The sequence below is a fragment of the Hemicordylus capensis genome, chromosome 4 (genome assembly GCF_027244095.1).
Source record: "Hemicordylus capensis ecotype Gifberg chromosome 4, rHemCap1.1.pri, whole genome shotgun sequence".
In the NCBI taxonomy this organism is placed as follows: domain Eukaryota; kingdom Metazoa; phylum Chordata; class Lepidosauria; order Squamata; family Cordylidae; genus Hemicordylus; species Hemicordylus capensis.
Window position 1 is genome coordinate 208,323,454 of NC_069660.1, and position 13,890 is coordinate 208,337,343.

A 13,890-nucleotide genomic window follows, 5' to 3' on the forward strand; every position below is an offset into this window, starting at 1 on the left:
GCTATACAGGAGATGAATTTGTTTGACAAGTTTATTCATGTAACAAGTTGGATAATCATTTGTGAATCACAACTGGAATCGCTGTGGGGTTGTTAATTTAAAACTCTCACAGTATTCCTTATCAGATATTCATTAAAATGTTTGCGTCATGTGCAGCTAGATCTGTATAAATCACTGCACCGTAAATTCACTCTTTTTACAGGTTTATTGCTTTATCAGGTATTCACTTAGGATTTCACTATTCTGTCATAAAACATTTTCCAGGAATAAAATGCATTTTCTTATTGAGATAATATATTGTATTAATCAGTGTGTGCATCAGCTGTCGTGGATGGAAAAACAAAGTGAGGGAAACTGTTTTCCTCTTTAAGCATCTGAGGATCATTTGATGGTGCAATTCAGAATGAATCTAAACATTATACCACCAAGTCTGTGTCTGTTGTTTAACATGAATGCTGGGTGGTGCAGGGCATTTACAGGGTAGTATTGGTGGGCAAGCAAGGGGCTGCTTGATGCTTCCTGTTATTGCCAGTTCTCTCTGCAAATGCCCTCAGGTCCATTTCTCCCAGCTGGAGGAAAAACAGTTAAGAAAATAAGTAAAGCTAGAGCTGGGGGCATATGTGAGGGAGAATCAGAGGGTCAGAGAAAGAATTGTCCTGCCACCTCCACTTCTCCCATGTGAATAAATTATGACTAAAACATGGAGGTCAGAAGTTCATTTTTTCCTTTACAATATGTAATTCAGGTTTTCCTAGTGGAAGGTTTGGGAAACAAATGTTGGTATCACTTTTAAAACTGAGTAGAGATTGCTGTCTGATTCCAGGTTTGTACTACAGAAGCTCAGTGAAGGTCTGAATCATATAACATTTAAACTAGGGTTGCCTTTTTCCTAATCAACAATAGTTTTTTCAAAAGGATGAAATGCCCGCCCAACTACCCAAAGAAGCCTTTTTTTATCGTGTTTGTGACTGATTGTTCTTCAGATCCATTTGTTGAGATCCATTGGAAGAAATGGTTTCTTCATATCCATTTGTTCTTTCAGTTCACAATTCTGACCATTCAGGGATCATGTTCATGTAGTGAATGTGGCAGTAATGTGATGCCTTGTAGCCAATCAGATTTGTTTATGCAAAGGCATCATGAAGCCAATTCAGAGTGAGTTCACAAAGCATTACCTTCACTATGAATTGGCTTCACAATGTTATTATGTAGCCAAATCTGATTAATAGAGTCATGCCATCATTACATTCACTACATGATACCTCACTGTTCATGATGACATCACATAGTGAAGGAGAAGAAGTGAAAAAAGGAAATGAATTAGAAAAAGCAGGAAAGAGGATAAGCAAGAGAGGAAAGGAGGAACACTGCTGCTGCAATGTGAATATTTTTGTCCTTGAGTGCATCCTCTCGCCCCCCGCCGCCTGCTCCAAATACACACACACAACCCAAAGGAGGAGGATTTTCACAGGGGGTGAAAATGTTCCTGAAAAGTGAACACCTGTTATAGCTCAGCCTTAATTTTGAATTTCTTGGAAAGATTGTTAGTGAATGTTTAGATTTCTAGGGGTTTTTTTTCTCTCCACATAACAAGGCTTGAGCTATTTAACAATAAATAAATTAAATTATTGTTTACAATAATCTTTCAGCTGTTATAGTGGCTAGAGTGTTGGACTAGGACTGGAAAAACCTGATTTCAAACCCCATTCAGCCATGAAAGTCACTGGGTAACTCTGGGCTAGTCACGTCCTTCAGCCTCACACAGGGTTGTTGTGGGGATAAACAGAACTATGCACCAGGCCGGCACAACATAAGGCCCGGGGACCAAATCCGGCTCATGGGGACTTTTTTGCTGGCCCCCAGGTAGGAATATTTTGCTGCTGCAGCAAGACCCATGAAGAGCTCTTGGACTGTCCCATAGACAAGCAGCAGTGGCTCAATGCAGTCGGCAGCTTGAGACTGTTGTGAACCAAGCCTGATTTGTATACTAGATATGCTCAGGAGCTAGAATATGAAATTAGGCTGGCTTCACCAGTGTCACTAAGTGACCAGTTCTTTTATACGGTGACCATGTATAGTCTGGACGCAAAGGTAGAAAGACTACCAAAACACGCCTATATAATTCAATGGGCTTTATTATAGAAAGTTGTTCATCAGGATAAAATTCAAACAGGCCGTCTACATTAAACATGTTACTGATTCAAGGTGTAGTGCGGTGTGCCTAGCTATCATATGTGACCCCTGCTGACTTGGCAAAGAGGCACCTTTTAACGCAGTGATTCTCTTTATTTAGCAGGGGAAGAGTAACTGGCCCTATCCACCCCCAGCACAGTACCTCCAGTGACTGTTGCTGGTGTCATGTTTCTTTTAGATTATGAGTCCTTTGGGAACAGGGACCCATCTTATTTATTTATTATTTCTCTGTGTAAACTGCCCTGAGCTATTTTTGGAAAGGCAGTATAGAAATCAAATTATTATTATTAATGATGATGATGATGATGATGAAAGAGGTCAAAAAATGTAACCAACAAATGCAAGATCTAATAATAACACCAGAATTAATAAGTGAAAGAGCAAAGAAAATTAAAAATTGGACTGCTCCAGGCAACGATGAACTGCATGGCTTTTGGCTTAAACATCTAACAAGCCTTCATAAACAACTATCAAAACAGTTCAATCACATTTTGCAAGGAGGTGATATTGAACAATGGCTAACAACTGGGAAAACTCATCTCATCATGAAAGACCCAGCAAAAGGTGCAGTTCCAAGTAATTATAGACCGATAACCTGTCTGCCAACCATGTTCAAATTATTAACTGGAATAATAGCAGATGAAGTGATGCAACACTTATTAACTAACAAACAGCTTCCAGTTGAACAGAAAGGAAATTGCCCAAACACCAGAGGCACAAAAGACCAGCTGCTGACTGACAAAATGATTTTAGAAAATTGCAAGAGAAGAAAAACCAATCTAAGTGTTGCATGGATTGACTACAAGAAAGCCTTCGATTCATTGCCTCACACATGGATACTAAAATGTTTAGAAACAACTGGTGTCAGCAAAAACATTCAGATATTTATAAAAAAAGCAATGAGCATGTGGAGTACACAGTTAACAATCAGTGGCGAGACACTTGGACAGGTTAGTATTAGAAGAGGCATTTTCCAAGGGGACTCACTATCCCCTCTGTTGTTTGTAATTGCCATGACCCCACTTTCACAAATACTAAACAAAACAGGCCTCGGATACCAAACATCTAAAACATCAAGTAAAATCAACCATCTGCTGTACATGGACAATCTGAAGTTGTATGGAAAGTCCCAGTCAGAAATCGAATCACTGCTAAACACTGTCCGTATATTCAGTAGCGATATAGCAATGGAGTTTGGACTAGACAAGTGTGCTGCATTAATAATGAACAGATGGAAAATAACAAAAACAGAAGGAATAGAACTGCCCAATGGAAGCAAGATCAAGAACCTGGAAGAGAAAGAACCTTACAAATACTTGGGCATTCTCCAGGCTGATAACATCGCACACACTGAAGTTAACATAAAAATTGGAAGTGAATACATCAGGAGAGTTAGAAAAATCCTCAAGTCCAAACTCAATGGTGGGAACACCATACAAGCCATAAACAACTGGGCTATACCTGTTATCAGGTACACTGCAGGAATAATAGACTGGACCCAGGCAGAGCTAGAGACGCTAGATCGTAAGACCAGGAAAATCATGACCATCAATCATGCTCTGCACACCCGCAGTGATGTTGATAGGCTATACCTGCCTCGCAGCTCAGGTGGAAGAGGAATGCTGCAAGTCCATCAAACAGTAGAGGAGGAGAAAAGAGGCCTTGAAGAATATAACAAGGACAGTGAAGAAGATGCACTTCAAATGGTCAATAATGCGAAACTATTCAACACCAATGAAACAAAGCAGGCCTACAAGAAAGAACAAGTCAAGAACCGAGCAGAAAAATGGAAAAAATAAGCCACTGCATGGTCAATATTTGCACAATATAAGTGGAAAATCAGACATCACCAAGACCTGGCAATGGCTTAAGAATGGTAACTTGGAGAAAGAAACAGAGGGTTTAATACTGGCTGCACAAGAACAGACACTAAGAACAAATGCAATAAGAGCAAAAGTCGAAAAATCCACAACAAACAGCAAGTGCCGCCTTTGTAAAGAAGCAGATGAAACCGTGGACCACCTAATCAGCTGTTGTAAAAAGATTGCACAGACTGACTACAAACAAAGGCATGACAAAGTAGCAGGGATGATACACTGGAACATCTGCAAAAAATACAAGCTACCTGTAGCCAAACATTGGTGGGACCATAAAATTGAAAAAGTTGAAGAAAATGAAGATGTAAAAATATTATGGGACTTCCGACTACAAACAGACAAACACAATACACCAGATATAACTGTAGTGGAGAAGAAAGAAAAACAAGTCAAAATAATCGACATAGCAATACCAGGGGATAGCAGAATAGAAGAAAAAGAAATAGAAAAAAATCACCAAATACAAAGATCTACAAATTGAAATGGAAAGGCTGTGGCAGAAAAAGACCAAAATAATCCCAGTGGTCATTGGCGCCCTGGGCGCAGTTCCAAAAGACCTTGAAGAGCACCTCAACACCATAGGGGCCACAGAAATCACCACCAGCCAATTACAAAAAGCAGCTTTACTGGGAACAGCCTATATTCTGCGACGATATCTATAACAATTGACAATAAAATTCTGGCATCCCAGGTCCTTGGGAAGGACTCTATGTCTGGATAAAACAAACCAGTCAATAACACCTGTCTGACTGTGTAAACAAGAAATAATAATAAAAATAGGTGTGTCCAATCAATAGTTATAGCTGCCTAACAAAGCATTTAGAGAGAAACAGAGAGAGAAGGAGGAGGAAGGGAGGGCTTAGGAAGGGGGTGGCAGTGATTAGTAGGGAGGAGGGAAGTGGGGAGCAGGCTAGGCTGTGCGTTGAATAGGCATCTCACCAGGTTCATGAAGAAAGCTTCAAATGAATTGTTCATTGCTGGAACTTGAGAGCGATGCGGGCTTCAGATGGAGGAGAAACGCGGGTCCTGGAGAACAGGAGCCTGGGGTGCAAGCTTCAAGTAGTCAAGCGGGCTGGTGGTAGTTTGCTCAGAGCGAGGTGGAGAGCGAGAGCACCATGGCTGGGGAAGTCTTGACCTCTCACTATGCAGCAGAGGTCACCGACAGTTCCTGGAAAGAGTTCCTGCTTTTAGCCCAGTGTCCTTAGCAGCGAACTCTGGGATGGCTCCTGAGCAAAGATCTGCTTGTTAGGCTTACCATGGCTGAAGAGTCTTGATTTCTCACTGTGCAGCAGAAGTCACAAACAGTCCCTTCTCCCTGGAAAGAGTTCCTGCCTTAGCCCCGCAGCTTTGAGCAGCAAACTCTGGGATCGCTCATGAGCAAGTATTTCTTGTAGGCAAAGACTGATGGCTCTCTGTTTGGCTTGCTCCATTTTTGTAGTTGCTTCTCCCTTTGATGTCCATTCCTGTTATCCTCTGAATATTGTCTTTTGATTATCAGAATTAGATCACGATATTTGGTCAGTCAGGGAACACAGGATCCTGCGCTATTGTATTGTTCTATTGTCATTCCCCCAAACAAATCTACATCTTCTCCTGTCTTGTCCCAAGAATGTTAAAAGTCAGAGGAGTTAGTGAAAGGATCTAATTGTGTGAGACAGCAATTAAATTACTTCTTGTGTACATCTATCTAGTGTGTAATTATAACAAAAGAATGTTTAAAGTAACATCAAAAGGGGTACATGTTTGAGACTAGCTAATCAATACATTTGACTAAGGCAGAAGCAGCCTGCCAGCAAGGTAAGGGGATTACCAGAAAGCAAGTTAATTTTAGCTGTGTGAGAGTGGTAATTAAGCCTGACCCATTGTGTCTCTTGTGAGTTTCACTAGCACTGGTAAACAATGCTAGATTATCCCTGCCTTCACAAATCATTTACCAGGCAGTCATGAGGTCTGGGTATCATGTACTGGTTAGGTCATCTGAATTCAGGCATTAATTGATTCCTTAATAAAATGGAATCAGACATAGACCTAGGTTCCATATAATTCTGGGTTGGTAGCTCTGGGTTGAATGTTGGGGTCAGGGTGTCCCCAACAAGACCAGATGTACCATGCTCATCAGCTGGAGCCTACTGACATGACCCCTCTCCCATCACATTTTCCCCAGACTCCAACCTTCTGCTCCTCACTTTTATTAATATTTTAAATAATTGACTTTAATGTTGTAATAAATGTGCTGAAAATTGACTTCGTTCCTGCGTAGCAAGTCATGGTTGGTTCTGGCCCACCGGGGCATTTGAGTTGTGTACTCCAAGGTGGACTAAGCCATGGACCTTGGGGATTTGGACCATGGTCTCCTGTCTCGGGGGGGGGGGCCTCCAAATGTTCGGAGGGGCCTCCTCAGAGCCCTGCCACACAAGTCATTGTGTGCACTGAGTCCTGAAATGGGCTAAAAATGGCCCAGCCTATCATTTGGGAGGCAGATGGACTCAAGGAAGGAGCTCTTGCTGCCGCCTCCCCCGCCTTGATCTCCCCTCAGGCAAGTGCCTGCACACCCCGCCGGCCGTCCCCGTCCCCACTGCGTGATGGCAGTTGAAAAAAGTAAGGGAAAAAAGATTTAACTTGCCCTCAAGCGGGAGTGGGGTGGCCCTTCAGGTCCGGACTCCAAAATTACCTAGGTGTGCCCCTGTGTGCACCCCTGATGTTCACTATAATTATGTACCACTCTGAGCTCCTTGGAGGAAGACCAGGCTAGAAATGTAAAAATAAATAATTTGGAAAAATACATATGGTACATAAAACAAAATGCCTACACAGAAATCCAGAACTACGTTTCCTTTGTCATGTGTGACAAGTGCTTCTGTTTATATTTATCGTGGATACATGTGCTGTGAAGCTCCAGTTGGTGGGTTCATTCCACAAACATATGAAGCTTCTTTCTACTCAGTCAGAACATTAGCCCACCTAGTTACCTAGGTGGTAATACCAAAGGTATTATCTTTGCTGCTTAGCAGTGGTTCTCTGGCATTTCAGATAGGATTCTTTCCAGCACTACCTAGAGATGTCAGGAACTGAATCTGTGACTTTCTGCATCTGGAGTATGTGCTCTGCCAGTGAGCTATATACAATGTATATAAACACATGTATTTGTCTTATGAGGTGAAGCACATGTAATATCTACGCCATATTCTAGGTGGAGTGGGCTTTCTTGTAGGTAATTTCATTGTATACAAAGCAATCCTCAGATGAAATGAAAATGTATACTAAACTTATCCAGACTAGAGCAAGGTCTATCAAACACCTGTCCCCATGCAATACTTCTGAAGCATGCTTAGACTTTGGTGACTCTATAGGGCAGTGTTGGCCTGCTTCAGTCTAGGGGGATTGGATTCTCCCAGTAAAGTTGTTTGTGAGAGCTTGAGGTCTTCCACCACCAGCCTGCATTGATTAAGCCATTGTCCAGCCCTAGCAGCTTGACCAGGGAAACTCTAGAATCCCCAAGCTTTAAAAAAAAAAAATATCCTGGAAGGTAATCCTCCGCAGCCAACAGGCATCTCTCTCATTCTGAATTTTGAGAACACCCCAAAGGTCCCTGCATAATAACAGAGGTCTCTGGGGTAGTTTCCCATTCTCTGACTGGAGTTTTTCTCTAGTCAGAGGAACCTATCACATCATGTTGGTACCTATGAGACATTAAGCTCTTAAAATACTCATTAAAATTAGAGGCATTAAAAAACTAACTATCATGGCCATTTATTTATTTATTTAATTTGTATGCCACTCACTACTAAAGACTCTAGGCAGTTTACAGCATAAAACAAACCAAGAATTTAACAGTTAAAACATAAAACCAGATTAAAATATCCATAAAACACCAACTAAGAAGCTTGGCTGAAGAGATGTGTCTTCTGTTGTTCCCTAAAAGTCAACAGGGATGGAGCAGCTTTAATCTCAGCAGGAAGGGCACTCCACAGTCCTTGGGCATCCACAGAGAAAGCATGCCTTTGAGTCGCCACCAGATGAGCTGATGGCACCTTCAGGCGAACCTCCCGGAAGATCTTAATAGGTGGCGGCGTTCATAATGAAGGAGGCATTTTCTTAAATATCATGGGCTCAAGCCATTAAGGGCTTTATAGGTAATAACCAGCACTTTGTATTTTGCCTGGAAACCTATTGGTAGCCCATGTAAATCTTTTAGAATCAGAGTAATATCGTCTCTACAAGACATCCTTGAGCCCAATCTGGCAGCAGCATTCTGCACCAATTGCAGCTTCCAGACAGCCTCACATAAAGTGCATTGCAGTAGTCAAGCCTGGAGGTTACCAGCATGTGCACCACTGTCTTAACTTCCAGGAAAGGGCGCAGCTGGAGAACCCGCCAAAGCTGAAAGAAATCGTTCTTGGCCACTGCCTCCACCTGAGGTATCAGAGAGAGGGTTGGGTCCATAAGTACTTCCAAACTGCAAACCTGTTCCTTCTGCAGAGGCGTAACTAGGGAAAACGGCGCCCGGGGCAAGCACTGAAATGGCGCCCCCCAACATACTACATTATGCTTGGGTTTTTCCTCACAAGCGCCCGCCGCCGCCAAGCCAGGCCACTGACTGGCCGCCAGGCACCAGCAAAGCAATGGGGGGGGGGGGCGCGGGCAGCGTGGAAGGGACCGCTCGTGGGGGAGGGGGCGCCGACGCGCTCCCTTGACTGCTGCAGCGCTGCTGCACTGAGCAGGAAACATTTGTATTAACAAAAAAAATTTAAAAAATTAAAAAAAAATTTTTTTTTGTCATGGTGGCGCCCCCCACGTGACCAGAAAAGATGGCGCCCGGGGCACGTGCCCCCCCTATAGTTACGCCTCTGTCCTTCTGGGGGAGTTTAACCCCATCAAGAATAGGCAGATCTATTCCTTTTCCTTAAGTGCAGCTTCCTACAGTGAGCACTTCTGTCTTGTTTGGATTCAGTCTCGGTTTGTTATCCTCATCCAGCCCATTACTGCCTCAACACTGGCATTTAGGGAAGTTATGCCATTGCCTGATTAAGCTGACATGGAGAAGTAGATTTGGGTGCCATCAGCTTACTGATAACACCCTGCACCAAATCCCCTGATGATCTCTCCCAGCAGTTTCATGTAGATTTTAAAAAGCATTAGAGACAAAATGGAGCCCTGTGGGATACCATACAAAAACTCTCTCTTTGTAGGGCAGCAGTCTCCAAGTAACACCTTCTGAAATCTGCCCGAAAGGTGTGAACAGCACCACTTCAAAGCAGTGCCCCCTACACCCAGTCCCCACAGGTGATCCAGAAGGATACCATGGTCAATGGTACTGAAAGCCGCCGAGAGATCCAAAAGGACCAACAGAGTTACACTCCCTCTGTCAATTCCCCTTTGGAGATCATCCATCAGGCCGACCAAATCACTCTCCACACCATAACTTGCCCGAAAGCTAGTTTGAAATCTGTCTAGTTAATCTGTTTCATCCAAGACTGCCTGGAGTTGAGAAGCCCCCACCTTCTCAGTCACCTTGGCCAATCATGAGAGATTGGAGACAGGCCTTTAATTGCCTAACTCCGAGGGATCCAGTGTTGGCTTCTTTAAAAGAAGTCTAATAATTGCCTCCTTTAAACAAGGAGGCATCCTACTTTCCCTCAGAGAAGCATTTATGATCTCAACGAGGCCCTCTCCAACCATCTCCCTACTTGATAATATAAGCCAGGTTGGACAAGGGTCAAGCGAACAGGTGATAGGACACACAGTTCCAAGCAGCTTGTTCACGTCTTCAGGAGTCACAAGGTGAAACTGATCCAATATAACTGCACAAGAGGAGTTACTGGATACCCCCATTAAAGACTCTGCACCAACAATGGAATCCAGGTCAGCTCGAATACAAGACATTTTGTCCACACAAAAACTCATTAAAAGCTTCACAGCACACTGATGGTTCCAAAGCTGGAGTGGAAGGGGCCTGTATAAGCTCCCTCACCACCCTCGACAATTCCACTGGACACTAACCTGCGAACTCTATATGCATAGCAAAGAGTTGCTTCTTTGCTGCACGTCTTGCCAGAGCATGGGTCTTAAATTGTGCTCTGTGCTCTAATCTGTCAGATTCGACAGATTACACTCTAGTCATCTACCTAGCCGCTTCAGCTCCTGTAGTTCTTCCATATACCATGGAGCTAATTTAGAAATATTTCTAAATGGAGCTAATTTAGAAATATTTCTGTAGGAATGACTCTCAGACAGCATGTAAAGAGATGTGCTGACCTGCATTGTGGCAGAGCTACGTGAAAGTACTGCAGTGAAAGACCTGCTTTCTTTCAAATTCATTTTTTCTAGAAAATATCTAATTCAGTTAGCATGGGATTTAAAATTGCTTATTGTATTGCACTGTCTCACGACTCACCTCAAAGCAAAAGGTTCCATATGTAAATTGATTTTTGTTTGTTTGTTTCTTTAGCCTTTCAGCAAATATCCTCCTGTGATCAACAATATCTCATTTTGGTTGCCCTCTGAAAAATACTCTCAAAATGACTTCTATGATTTAGTTCGAACCATTGGAGGAGATGTGGTGGAAAATGTCAGCCTCATAGATGAATACACACATCCAAAGTAAGTAAAACACATTCTTACATTGTCTGATGGTTATGATGAGAAATGTCTGTAAATGTGCACTGGCTTGCCAAAAACCATCTAGCTAGGCTTTGTAGGACTGGGCCAAGTTGTGGGTCTTCCAGCAAAAGGATTTGGTATACATTTAGTAAATAAATGCAAACAAGTTGATACTTGCATGGTTGGGTCAAGTAGAATGGGATGTTGCATACTGAAGACAGTCATGAAGAGCAAGGTGAAGAAAATAATTTCTGACTTGAGTGGTGAAGGCAGGATTGGAGATCACTAGTCAGTTGCAAGATAGTCAAAAGGCAAGGAAAAGAAAGAAGGAAAGCACAATGCGCAGGGCTATTCATATGATGCTACTCACAGGTAAGAACAGGTTCAGGTGCTGTTAAGGGAAGAGAAAAAGGCCCAAGTATAGGAAGCAACCTGAGTTTTTTATGATTAGATATCAGGAATTTGGTGGAAGATATCCTGTTTACAGAAACCTTCTAGGAAAAGGAAGAATAAACTCGGTAGCTATGTGTGCATTATCCTAAAATCTATGTGTGCATTATGATATTTATCATAAATATGATTATTTATTTTTAAATAAATAAATATAAGCTCGGGTCTAAGGACTAGTACAGTAGGGATGGGCACAAGCCTGTTCAGCGCTTATTTTTTGATGCGCGCAACAGACTCCAACGCCAGCACTGAGCCAGCTCAGTGGATAGGGAGGTAAGGAGCTCCTTATCTGCTTGCCCCTGCCCTGTCGCTTTCCCCCCACCGGTGCTCATTTTAGAAACAGCCATACGAGGTTGCAACGCTGCTTCCTGCAGTCCCACACGGCATTGGTGCGCACATGGCCGGGGCGCATGCACACCGGCCATGTGTGTGGTCAGCATTGTGACTGCTGCCATGCAGGGCTGCAGGAAGCAGCGCTGCAGCCCTGCATGGATGTTTCTAAAATGAGTGCTGATGGGGGATAAGTGGTGGGTGGGGGAGCAGGTAAGGAGCTCCTTAACTGCATCTGAAAGGTACCCCTCCCCACCCTTCAAGGGAGTGTGCAAACAGCACATGTACATCCCTACAGTACAGATTATAGTCAGCCACACAGAGTCTGTTTTAATTGCACCCCTTAGCAAACTCCTTCCCACCTGAAAATCACTTCAGGTCCAGCTGAAGTCTGTTGTAAACCTTACAGGTCTACAGTGGGCTGGAGGAAGTTTACCAATTGATGTAAGCCAATGTGAATGTTTTACCTCACAGACACAGGTGCTATGAGAAATGATTTAAAACATCCTCTTCAGGGAGCTAGAACGAGTCCATCATCTGCAAGTTGCGGACTTCTGAAATATATTTGTGTTCCATTTATCTTTTTCTTGACAGCAATCCTGTGAGGTTCTTTAGGATGAGAGAGAGTGAATTGCCCAAGCCTCTATAGTCGTCTTCATAGCTAATTGGAGAGTTGAACCTTAGAAGCAAAATATTTGTGTAACCTCTTTCTTGAATTGGTGCCCTCTCTTCTTTTTTTCCTTGTAAAAAAAAATCCTGACTGTCTTTTTTTTAAAACATGAAAAATGGCCTTGGGAGGTGTGCTTAATCAAAACCACTCCCAAGTTGCTTGCACCACCCATAGGGATCCAGGCACTTACAAATACATCTCTCCAATCTTGGGAGCTGTTGCGGGGAGGGCACTTTGGAGTGAAATAATGGCCAGTAGGGAAAGGGTTAAACACTCCTTTGCGCTGCTGCTCCTGTTATTTCCAAATTGCACCTCCCTTCAAGCTGCTCTTGGTTTGAAAAATAAAAGGTTAGCAAGATGTTTGCATCTACAGTAATGTATAGTTGGCGCCTTTGTCTTCCATCTTAAGGTGCATCCATATGAACTAGCTGTACAGTTAGATGTACAAATTATTACATGAAATAAAGGTCATCTTATGTGATATTATATCACAGCTACATTCAAAAGCCACCACATTTTCCTTAAAGATGTATTTTAATCCATTTGTATTATACACCGTAGAGCTGAATATCTGTATGTTCAAGATGCACAATTAGATTTCCGTTTTTTAGTGCAGGAAGCTAGGCTTTGGGTTAACAGGAAAAACACCTCTTCTCTGCATTTGGGTAAAGAGAGATACAGAAGAAGGTAGGAAGAAATACACACAACTCTAATCCAGAAATGAACTGTACTGTCAGTGGTATGTAGGAAGTAAATTTTTAATCAGAACAACTAAAAATACCCTGGAAAAGGCATCATGGGAGACAGCAAGAAAATTGATTTTGCTGCTTTTTGCTGCATCGTCGTAGTCTCTGTTTTAAAAAAGGCAAAGAGGGAGTGAATGGTGAAATCTGTATTCAGTTTGAATGATTTGCTTGTTTACTCTCTGGAAGCTGAGTTGCTCATTTGTAACTGTCTAAAGCAGGTATTAATACTGGGGAAAGGAAAGCTAATAGCCATCGTTATTTAGCTAGATAAGTTAGCATTTTAAAAGCCTTATGTATGCTTCATTCATATGTTTGTGTGTGTGTATACACACAAACATTTTCCTCCTTGAAGTTACAAATTGAGGAGAACAGAGGGGTGAGGGGTGGAGAATGTTGACAGATATTGTCTGCCAAATGCAATTGCATCTTTTCATAGCTTTGTATCCTGATGTCATTTTAGAACTGTAATGTCTTCTCATTTTATTACCAGACACCACAGTTTCTCATCTCCAAATTTCTGAGTTGTTATCCTTTCCTCATGAAATTCTTTAAGATCATAGCTTTCTAGGTTTTTGTAATGTCTTACCTGAATTTTTCAGGCAGTGAATGATCATGGAACAATTTTGTTTTCTGCTAGAATTATATAAATGAAAAACTAAGCAATTTAGGCTTCTTAACACCTTGTTCTCCTTCATCAACACATAGCAGTTTGCAGAGGGATTTTTTTAGTATTACCTTTAACTGCTGACCCAGCAAAGTTCTGGGAGTAACTTCCCTTACAAAACACCACCAAAAGAGCAGAGGCTACTTGACATCAGCAATCAGAGGACAGAGATTTTCTATTAATCAGCTGTATCCTTTCATGCACAAGAGCCTCTTCTTCCTTTTTTTTTTTTTTAAAGAGCAAGTGTAATTGGCTGAGCTCAGTGCAAAGACTTGGCTTAATACAAATCTTTGAGTTTGTTTGTGGGATATCTTTCTTGAATTTTAATGAAGAGCCATGAAACTTGATGTGCATATTCAG

The 13,890-nt window shown here is 42.2% G+C and overlaps 1 protein-coding gene across 24 annotated transcripts in view; it reads left to right on the forward strand.

The window, feature by feature from the left end:
• Positions 1–13,890, forward strand: part of FARS2 (phenylalanyl-tRNA synthetase 2, mitochondrial) — a 393,182-nt gene that overhangs the window by 259,838 nt on the left and 119,454 nt on the right. For all 24 annotated transcript variants that reach the window (XM_053247747.1, XM_053247745.1, XM_053247741.1 and 21 more), the window contains one exon: positions 10,519–10,670. In XM_053247747.1, the coding sequence (XP_053103722.1) occupies positions 10,519–10,670 (152 nt within the window). The remainder of the gene's footprint in view (positions 1–10,518; positions 10,671–13,890) is intronic.